The sequence below is a fragment of the Chenopodium quinoa genome, unplaced genomic scaffold, assembly GCF_001683475.1.
Source record: "Chenopodium quinoa cultivar QQ74 unplaced genomic scaffold, ASM168347v1, whole genome shotgun sequence".
Classification (NCBI taxonomy): Eukaryota; Viridiplantae; Streptophyta; class Magnoliopsida; order Caryophyllales; family Amaranthaceae; genus Chenopodium; species Chenopodium quinoa.
Window position 1 is genome coordinate 182,913 of NW_018743850.1, and position 10,812 is coordinate 193,724.

General features: G+C 31.8%; 1 protein-coding gene and 1 long non-coding RNA gene across 2 annotated transcripts; both read left to right on the plus strand.

The window, feature by feature from the left end:
- Nucleotides 1–1,492: 1,492 nt before the first annotated feature.
- LOC110685759 (phytosulfokines 3-like) lies at nucleotides 1,493–2,576 on the plus strand. Its single transcript, XM_021862279.1, has 2 exons — nucleotides 1,493–1,749; nucleotides 2,136–2,576. The coding sequence occupies exons 1-2, from the start codon at nucleotides 1,654–1,656 to the stop codon at nucleotides 2,265–2,267; spliced, it is 228 nt and encodes a 75-aa protein (XP_021717971.1). The 5' UTR covers nucleotides 1,493–1,653; the 3' UTR covers nucleotides 2,268–2,576.
- A 3,452-nt stretch (nucleotides 2,577–6,028) lies between these two features.
- Nucleotides 6,029–8,375, plus strand: LOC110685760. The gene is made up of 2 exons (XR_002504104.1): nucleotides 6,029–6,375; nucleotides 7,926–8,375. It is a non-coding gene; the product is annotated as an uncharacterized LOC110685760 (long non-coding RNA).
- The last annotated feature ends 2,437 nt before the right edge of the window (nucleotides 8,376–10,812 follow it).

Below are 10,812 nucleotides of genomic sequence, written 5' to 3' on the forward strand. Positions count from 1 at the left end.
TATCAAACAAATTAAAGACATGGTGTGTGTATGATGAATAGTATTTTGTTTACATTGAATTTTAATTTGAAACATGTTTCAATAATAATAAATAACAATTTGCAAAATTTGCGAGTTAATATATTTAAAGGACCAGATAAGGTAATGACCTACAAGAGTTTAGGTCATTACCTAAGACACAAACAAGTTCGTGATAAATTATTTACATTTTTACGGATCGAACAGGGACGAAAACAATTAACGAATTGTTGTCTTCTCCGATCATACATTCGGAAGAACACCAATCATTCAACCTAAACCACCATGCCGCCGACCACCGCGATATAGCCAAACACCTATGCGGGTAATTCATCCTTAACAAATATGTAATAATGCGATTTGTTAAGTTCGATCTCCACAGTGAAATACATAATAATATGGCGAAATTAATAAGGAAATAGTGTGTTTTATTTGGTAATTCATCCTTAACAAATACGTAATAATAAGGATATAATGTGTTAATTCATCCTTAACAAAAACTGAAAAATTCGAAATGCTACAAAACAAATTGATGAACGAAATTAAAGATCGAACTTCACAGTGAAACATTGAACGAATTAGTGAATAATAGTGACAAATTTGCATGAAATTTTTGATTTTGGATGAAGAAAATGAAGAACTAACGAACAATGAAGAACAATTTTTGTTTTTCATTTTTTAATTTTGATTTTCTGAAAAAAATTAAGAAATCAAAAACAGAATTTTTGAAATTATAAAATATAGTTGTCGAGAATAAAAAAACAATTTCAGAATTAAAAATATGAATTTTAATTAAAAAACTTTGAAAAGTCAAAGATGAAATTATAAAATATATCAAATTATGCCACATCATTACGCTTGTGATAGTCACTCTTCGAAAAGCTACTGTAAAATTTTCAAATAAATTAAATATGATCCAAATAAGCAATAATTAATTAATAAGGTAACTATGGAAGTAACTAAAAAGTAGAAAAGGCAATCTTATTGTACAGTTTTAATCTACTACTTTGATTTTTACAGGAAACAACTTTGATGTTAATATTTTTTTAATTATTATTAATTATTATCAAAACTTTTTCAAAAAATGATATTCAAACCACACATTAAAAAACCCAATGTCACAAAAAAAAAAAAAAAAAAAAAAAAAAGAAAAAAGTATTTCGTTCATTTTTCACATGTCCAAAAGAAAAAAAAAATAATCGTAATCTATAATAAGTTTAGGAATAATATCAACATTGATTCATAAAATCATCAATCCTATATTAAGAAAGATAATTAGATTGGTTTGTTAATATCCAATGTGACGAAAATCAACAATTTACCTTAATTTAATATCCGCCACTGGTTTGGTTTGCTAAATTTTTATTAATTTGCTAAATTAAGTTTTATCTTATCTTAATTAATTACATTTTCCATTATTCACTGTCTTTCCAAAGTTCACACCGTAACAACCATCAAGTCTTTCCTATATAAACTCTCCATCTCTCCTCTTTTTTAGAATTATCTCTCAAACAACTCATCTCTATTTCTCTCTTTCTCTTCTCTCTCTCCTCCCTTTTTATAATCTAATTAACACACTATTTCCTCATTATTATATACAAAGATCCAAAGAAAACAAAGTTGTAGCAAATTGTAATGGCGAAATTCGGCGCACTCTTTTTTATAGCTCTTATTGTTTGTTCTACCACTCTAAATTTTGCTGCTCGTCCTATGCCAGATTCTCCTCATGGGGTAAGTATTCTTACATTTTCCATATATTCATATCGTTTTAGTGTATTGTGCATGAATTAACGGATATATACAAAATATACGTAGTCCTCCCTCTATCTAGATTTAGTTGTCATCACGTTGATATGGTAAGCATTCGTAATTCAGTTAATCAATAAACAAATAAATGTCATCACGTTGATATGGTAAGCACTCGTAATTGAGTTACTTAATAATATAAACAGATAATTAGTGTAACACTAATTCCAGACAGAGGTAGTAGTAATGCGTCTAAATTCGTAAGTTTAATGGGCATTAATTCGTGCATGTAGAATTAGGCTAATTATTCCTTAAAAAAAATTAGGCTAATCATTCATAGCTAATTTCTGCGTTGGAATTATGTTAAACAGGACTCGGAAAAAGAGAATTTGAAGGTGAATGACATTGAAAATTGTCAAGGAGCTAGTGATGAGGACTGTTTGCTGCGGAGAACACTCGTGGCTCACACTGATTATATCTACACTCAAAGCCAAAATCCTTGAATAATACTCCGTACCTCGTATATGATTTCAGATTTTGCAGGAATTATCTTTTTGAGAATTTAATGTTAATTATATGATTACCATTTACTCGTGTGCTTTATCAATCTTGATATATGAGTTATGAGTATGTCAAAGTTACTTTATTTAATACTCGTATTTCCTTCGATTTTTTTTGTTTTTCACAACTTTGACTCTTTTTGGTCTTACAAAAGGATTGCAAGTGAGAAAAACAAAAGGTATCGAAAGGAATAACATGTAACAGCACATATAATTAAGAAATTTCATTTTTTGAATTAGTTTATGTACGAATTTGACCAGCTTTGTACTTGCTAGAAATTTCTCTTCTCACCCTTTGTTATTAAAGTTAAAGGATTTAATTAATCTCTATGACTTGTGAATGGTATAAAACACATCTCAAATAGCTAACCACGACATTAATTCAATAATTTACACGAACTAATATGACAATATTCATATAAGGAGTATGTCATAAATTGTTATAATAAACTACCATCATCGCTCGTGAAAATAACAAGGAAGTTTTGGTACATGAGGTCAAAAAGGGATGCCGATCATACAATAAGTGGAATAAGACAATAACCTAGATCACTTTATATTCACTTGTTATTTGTTAAAAGATGTTCAATATCACTCACTCATAAATAATTTTTTTTTCATAATATATTACTCTATTATTCTTATTACACATATAATACATGGTTTACAAACAATTGATCAACCACCTTAATTAAATAATGTTATTGTCAATGTGAGAGGATTACTATGTTTTCTAAAGTACGAAGTGACATTTTGTATGTTGACAATACACAATAGTATTAAATAATCGTTTACTTCTTATATATTTCATTAATTCTAATATCATCTTCAAGAATCAAGCTAGACACTACTTCCATTCAAATAAAAATGAGGATAGACGACCAATACTAGTAATACTACTATTCGTTCGTGCATTAATCATATGATCATAATATAATTTCTACCCCCCACCCCCCTCCTTTTGTTTTTAAAGAACAATCCAATAATAGCCCCAATTTCAATTCAAAAAATCATGTGCTTTGGACAATTTATACATTAGATGCCCTAAATATAACTATCGTGATATGAAAATTTTGACTTATTAGTTTTCTTTTGGCTTATTCAAAGTCGCAATTAAAGATTAATGAAAAAAAATAATATAAAATAAAGTATAAATACACGTAAAATCAACCGATTAAGGAAGAACAACAAAAACATACGAGCACTTACGTATTAATAAATTTAGATACTTAGCATTAATGGCGTTTACACTTCATCACCCTCCCTCCTATCAAATGAATGGTCCAAGTGAACTCTAATTAAAAAAAAAAAATGGTGTTTGATTTGAATGCTTCATTAGAAGGTTGCTAGCATGGGGCATACTTGGCAAAAACTTAGGAGAATGCATGGAATGGGGCCATTCTAGAAGCTTGAGATTAAATTGCACAGTAGCTTTGCTACTAAATTGGTTAGGTAGTTTGCAAATTGCATGTTACATATATCTTCCACCTAGCTACCATGCAAGCTTGCTATTTCTTTCTCTGTTCTAAAACTCTGTCTGTGATGATGACCTGTATAAAATCTTTTGAATTTTTTTGTAATAGTAATAATAATAAATCTGTCTCTGTCACATAACTTAAACTCAAACCTTAGGGTAGTTGCCCGTTGAGCACTTGAGCATAAATGTCATCACAGCCGGAACTTTGATGTGGAGAGATTATTATCAATACCTTACATTTACAAGTTTAAAATAATGCAATGTATATATGCCGATGTCTTCTAAAACTCTAGAGCTGTCGCATTGGTTACGCAGGCTGGAATCTAATCTGGTTATTTCAAATTTGAGTCATGTAAAATCATTGCGCCCATGTGAATTAATTTCTTACTCAAATCACTTCGGGTTAACCAAGTCAATTTTACATAGCTCTAGATTGACTCTTTAGCTCCCCATGATGAGCTTTAGAGTATTTGGCAAAAATATAAAATTTGAGTGACTGATACAAAGAGTTAAGTATATTATACACAGAGTAATACTATGTGAGGGAACACGTTACATAAATGAAGTTCACCACCTTAATTTCAACCGGCACAAATGTACAATGTACACTCTTTAGTATCTAATGCACGGAGTGTATGTGTATGAAACCACACATTAAAATAGATTCGTTTTTTTTTTTTTTTTTTTTTTTTGGCCAATAAAATGGAATCGAGGATTACATATGACTATATGAGGATATCATCACATTTTTCTTCCATTTGAATAAGTGGATTTGTAACTAAATCCCACATTACCCACAACAATTAGGCCAATGAACTACTATATCTAGAACTAGTAAGCGGCACAAATTCAAATTCAAACAATTTGACCCAAACAGAAATTTGTAGCTAGGAAAATGCCGAATTTATATAAGCTTTATGTTTTTATTTAATGGTTATGCATGGCAGTCAGATCTAGGCTTAGTCAAAGTGAATAGTTCCTCCGACAAGGATGAAATTACGCATCTTAAAACACATTTTATATGCTAAATATCTATAATTGTGTAGAGTAAAAATTATAAAAAATTGATATTGTGAAAGTATTTTATGAGATGAATCCAACTAGATCCCACATAACTATATTTTGCTTAACGTATAAATCATATTATATGGTCAAAAAAGAGTGATAAATAGTGTAATAAGTCCATTATTATCGGAGGAAATATTAATTTGAGCTAGTTCATACTTCATAGTCTTTTAACTCTTTATTTATGAGAGCGCACATAAAAGTGCGCTAACAAGTATAAATATGACATGATGTTCTGGATTTTTGAGTATTTGACTAAATCTTTTTGCATGGGCCTGACCAACACAACAAGGCTTTCTTGACTTTGCTATCTCATTGAAGAAACACCATTTTTACATTAAATTTTCCTTTGGACCAATTTTTTTTGTATTTTATTGCATTCTCACTAGTTGAGGGCTTTTAGTTTTGGGAAAAACTAGTTGAGTTGTCAATATAAAATAAAATTCCTAATGTTATCCAAATGAAGTAAATGATAGTATTAATTATGAGGTGATATAAATATAAATAAAATTAATTTCTTTTGTCCAAGTCATATTGGTGGGTAGATGACAAATCAAGATGTATGTGATGGATAAACAACTTTGTATCTTGTATATAATATAATTATTCTTCCCGATTAACATAAATTGATAGAATATAAACTCAATCTTGAATTTCAACCATTAGTTTAAAATTTTGATTGACTTGATCTTACAAGTTATAACATAAATCTTATAAAAGAAAAATTGATAACTTCATATACAATAAGTTTATTTTAGCCAAAACATATAAAGTACAGATTACGAAGTAGTGAAGTACTCAATATTGTTATACTAATCTAATCCAATGTCCAACTATAGTTCCAAATCCAATTCTACAAACAAATTATTTTGATGGCTACCTCTAACTAATAACAAAGGTCCCGTTCATTTCACCTTATTTTTGCTAAACTGAAATTATTTTTACTGAACTGAAATTATTTTTGCCGAACTTAAATTATTTTTACTGAACTGAAATTATTTTTGCTGAACTTAAATTATTTTTACTGATTTTCTGTTATATTTCTTCTTTAAAGTTACTGATTTTTTACTGAATTGAAATTATTTTTACTGAACTGAAATAATTTGTGCTGAACTAAAATAATTTTTACTGAATATTTTTTTTTTTAAGGTGAAGTGAACAGGGCCAAAGTAGCAAACTTAATTTAGAATCGTGTATTTTTCTCTCAAAGTAAATAGTTCATAATTTAGAGAGCAACAATATCTAACAGCTAACACAACATGTCCATAAACGCAAACATCTACTACGGGCTATGTTTTGTGGATAAGGGCTGAGCTCAAGTAGACATTGGGCCTTTGAATAGGTATATCAGCCCAAAGTGAAAGCCCGTTGTTAATTGTAGGAGAGAGAAAGAACCCTAAAATGAAGGAGTTGAGGAATAGGTGATCTTTTAGAAAGCAACGAAGAGATCAACAAAATGTTTTATCGACGTCGATTTCCGTCGATTCCCCTGGTTGCTGGTGCTGTCATGTTAGTTCTTTCATCTTTCTTCTTTATTTTGCTATTTCTTCTTTTAATTTCGTTTGTTTTGATTTAATTTGCTTATGATTGAATTTTGTAATTTTGATTGAGCTGTGTGGTTTTTGAATCAGTTTGTTTGTTAAAATGGATGGGAATTCGAACTAGCTTTGATGATGATGTTGCTAATTACTTGAAATTAATTTGAGAAATGGAAATTTCTAATTTCTATGCTTAAAAAGTTATATAACAAATTGAATTTGCTAAGATGAAGAAATCAATGAATCCTTTTAGCGATTTTCTGCAGAAATGTTAGAAGATGATTAATTTTGTAAACATTGCCAATTTTGGGGATTTTATTTTGTTCTAGCTTTGGAGTTTCGGTTGAATTTCCTTAACATTGTGTGTGTGGATGAGATAATGATCAATTTGAAGGGAAGGGCGACGTGGTGATGGAATTTGGGGAAGGAAATGGAATTGGATTGACGACTTTTAATCACCTTCCCGTTTCTAAATCAAATCCTTCCAATATTAGAAAGATTTCGAGACCCCTCTTGGTTATTAAACACATAATAAGGTAGTAGCATCTGGTTCCAATTGCGAGTTGTTGTTGTTGTCGTCGTCGTTGTTTTATGAGTAGCATCGCGGAGAGAGTGGAGCATAGTCGCCCTTTAATAGAATCCGGAGTATGTTCCCTTACCTCATCCCTACCACATTGTTATGCCTAAGAGCTGAAGGTCACTGCACCAGCTTCTCTTACTACACGGATATGATAGCCAATAGCTAGATATTCAGGCTTCTAGCAAAGCTTTTGGTTTTGTGAATCATAGCTTATAAATTATGATGACATTTTTTTCTTGATCTTCCTTTCTCAATCAATGAACTCATGACTTGGTGCAAAGGTCTGTTCTTCTCGCTCTTTACCAAAAGAGAAAAAATTTGTTATCTTCCACCTCTTCTGATGGAGATTTTAAATCTTTGAATTTATTGCCTCACTCAATAGCTGGAGTCACCATAGACATGCTTATATTTGGACATAATAGATCCCTATTTTTCGGCCAGCGACTCACAACCAATGTCTGTGAATTGTGAGTGCTTCAATATACTTTTGCACAAGGATGTTTATGTTTTTACTATGTCGTTGATGAAGCATTTTGCCTACTATAAGGTCTATTAAAAGTCTTCAGGGCATGCAGAAGATGAAGAAAAACACTTTCTGTATCCTCTCCAGTCCCCCCCTCCCCCAATTCTTGATGATTTCCCTTTGCAATACTTTTAAGTAGAATTGTGAATTTGTGATGTTTAAATTCAAAGAGGAGTAGCTGAACACCATACATCTAAATGATCTGATGTTTTAACTCTAAAGCATTGGTCTTTTTAGGCTTATCTAAGCAATGACTCGACTACGCTCCCTATTCAAGCCGATTAACCATCTTTTAGTAAATATTGAGTAGTGTTCTCTTCTTGGTTTAGCTCTCTTATAGTAGCCAAAAAGATTGTCAACATTCTGAGTATTAATATGAGCTTACAATAATTTGACTTGGATTCTAATTTTTTTGCAGAATTGGTGTTATATCTGGCAAGTCATTATTTGGCCCTCCATTGGAGGAGTATTGGAAGAAAAGACTCGAGGAGGAAGCTGTGACACCGGCAAGCAAGGAGAGTGACACAAAACCGCAATAGCAACTGGTACCTTAATTTCTTGTTTGATCATCTTTATAGCAATACACACTGCAACAGTGTTATGCTGATTGTTGTAAGGAGAAGGTTCAATAACTGAAGCTTCCCCAGATTTACCAATCTTACTGCATTGTTCACTGTTTCACTCCGAAGCACAAGTTTGAAGTTGCCTATGCTCAGTTAGCATCAGGCATTGTTGATGTCGGAATACTAATTTTTAAAGTTTTCGCTTAAATGGAACTGTTACCATGGAAAGATAGATACCATCGAATTCATTTATTCAACAATTCTTGTTTATAGTTGAGATATAATACTCCTCTGTTTCATGTCAATTGCATATTTGCATTACACTGATTGCACCACATCATCTGTATCCAACTGTGGCTTAAGATAACTGGTTTCAAGCTGGTGACTTGTTAAAATTATGAACACCGTATTGGAATCATCTCAAACCTTCCTTCATACTTCTGCGCTAGCCTATTCGATTTTCTAATAACCTTTAACCATATAATTATCTTAAGCACAATAAAAAATGATTATGGACAAAGTATTAAAGTAGTTTTGATGTCAAGTAATCTATCTAAATAAAGTCTGAATTGAGCAATTAGTACTATCATAAGTATCATTTCTACTAAAAATTTGTCAAAATGTCCTGTGTAAACCCGTACCATATTCGAATTAAACTTTGTGGGCCAAATTCACTGTACAGCCCAAACACAACGGGCTGTAAGATGTTCTGTCAGCCCAAGACTGCCAATCCTTATGGGCCTACATCAATGATTGTGCTATCTCTAGTATCTTTGATCTCTTCTTATTTCTAACGGTGTGTTTGGATAAAGAAATGGGAAAGAAAAGAAGGGGAGGGAAGAGAAAGGAAGGGGAGGGAAGAAAGATGAGTTTTCCTTCCAAATCTTTCCATTGTTGGAGAGATTAATTTCTTACAATTTAATCCTTCCATTTATCTCCCTTCCAATTCCCTTCCTTCCTTATTTGTTATCCAAATGAAAGATAATTCATCCCTCCTTTTCCTTTCCCTTCTTTTCCCTCTATTTTCTTCAATCCAAACAAAGTGTAACAGATCAGATCCGTCATATCACTTGCAGTTAGCTCATTTTCATACTTTGTTTGCTAAAATTGTTATGGTTTTTATTTATTTAAATGCCTTATTATTGATTTAAGATTTATCCCTCTTTTTAGCTATGTGATTATAGAGTTTTACTAATTTTTTTATGCAATTTGTAAAACTTTTTACTTTTCTTTCAAAGAAAAAACGAACTTTAATCAAAGGATTAATATGTTGGTTAAAGGGTGGCAATGATGCATATTAAGGACAGCATACCAATAATTGGATATTTAGCTATCCAAATCATCTATGTGCTGGCATTCTGTTATTCTCTATTTTGTCATTTTGTATTCTGTTATTTTGGTACAACGAATGTGTTAGATTCTCTGCCAGCTAGCTAGGCTCAGCTCCTTAGTGTATGTATTAAAGCTGTGATGGTGTAACGGTTATAATCAAGCAATCAAAATATCACTCTCTCTATTTTTCTCCTAATTTCTTCTCTGATCTAAAAACAGATTTCCTCTGCATTGAATAATTGCATCAGATTTCTTTCAGTCTTCAATGCAAAAGCACCATTAATCGTCTGATAGATTGCTATATGATGCACCAATTGTGCGAGTGCGTGTCAGCTGAGCTACCTTTCTCTTTTGAATACGATCCATTGAATTCCATCGTTTCTGATTTCGACTTAGTAATCCGATGAGCCAATGAATGATGAACTAGCCAGAAATTCAAGGTATATTCTAAGGTGCCACATTAATGTTCTTGGTAGTTGCTTGTTAGTGGAAGATAGATACTTTATTAAACGAGATCACTATAATTGTAAGTTGTGTAACCATAAGTCCATAAACATGAAACACACTTAGTACGAAATTTTGACTATTGAGTTATATATTTATGGAAGTGGATGGTAGTATTATGCCTGTAAAACAATTCCTGGGTATTTAATATTACACTTGTAATCTAAAATTATAAAGAAATGAGGCTTTCAAGTTCCAAGAGGACTCGTGACTTTTTTGTCAATACATTCTAAATTTCTAATGGAAGACATGATTTCATGAGTTAAGCAAATAGCTTTATTTCAACGTTGAAGCGGAAGCAATCAAGCACCATCAGGTACTGTTATAAACGGAATTGCACAAATAAAATAGTAAGAACAATGTTACCGAGAATAAGACTGAGTCGCGGACAATGTCGCTCTCTTTAGAACATTCGCGGCACTGCCTCAAACTTGTGCAAGCAGCTCGTACCAAACCGGATGCCCCCAGGATAAAACAGGCTTTCACAAGTATAAAATACCGACGGTTTTGCACCGAACCACCGGACAACGGAACACCAGAAAATTAGAAAGAAACTGCTCGACTGTTTTGAGAGGAAGAGAAAATATATTTTGCAAAGTGGTTTTCTGTATTTTTTCGTGTGTTTAAAAACAAAGCTGGAACCGTCCTTTTATAGGTAAAGATACGTAACAGCTTAAGCATGAAAACGGGAGAAAGATTAGCAACGTTTACTGCAATTAGTGTATCCGTTAAGCAAGAATCAAGGCATTAAATCAGTGTAACGGTGCAACGTTTAGCAGTAAAACAACAACGAGAATCAAGCAATGTAACGGAAAAATTTAAACCAAAACAGTAAAACGTTTTGTAACTGAATATTAATCAAACCGGTAACAAAAATTAAGTTTGTTTAATAACCCAAACCCAAAC

What these genes read in the sequence shown, in the direction of transcription:
- LOC110685759 (XM_021862279.1), top strand. Translation starts at nt 1,654, where the DNA reads ATGGCGAAATTCGGCGCACTCTTTTTTATAGCTCTTATTGTTTGTTCT. An exon ending in TGCCAGATTCTCCTCATGGG is followed by an intron (nt 1,750 to 2,135) that starts GTAAGTATTCTT and finishes TATGTTAAACAG; the next exon opens with GACTCGGAAAAAGAGAATTT.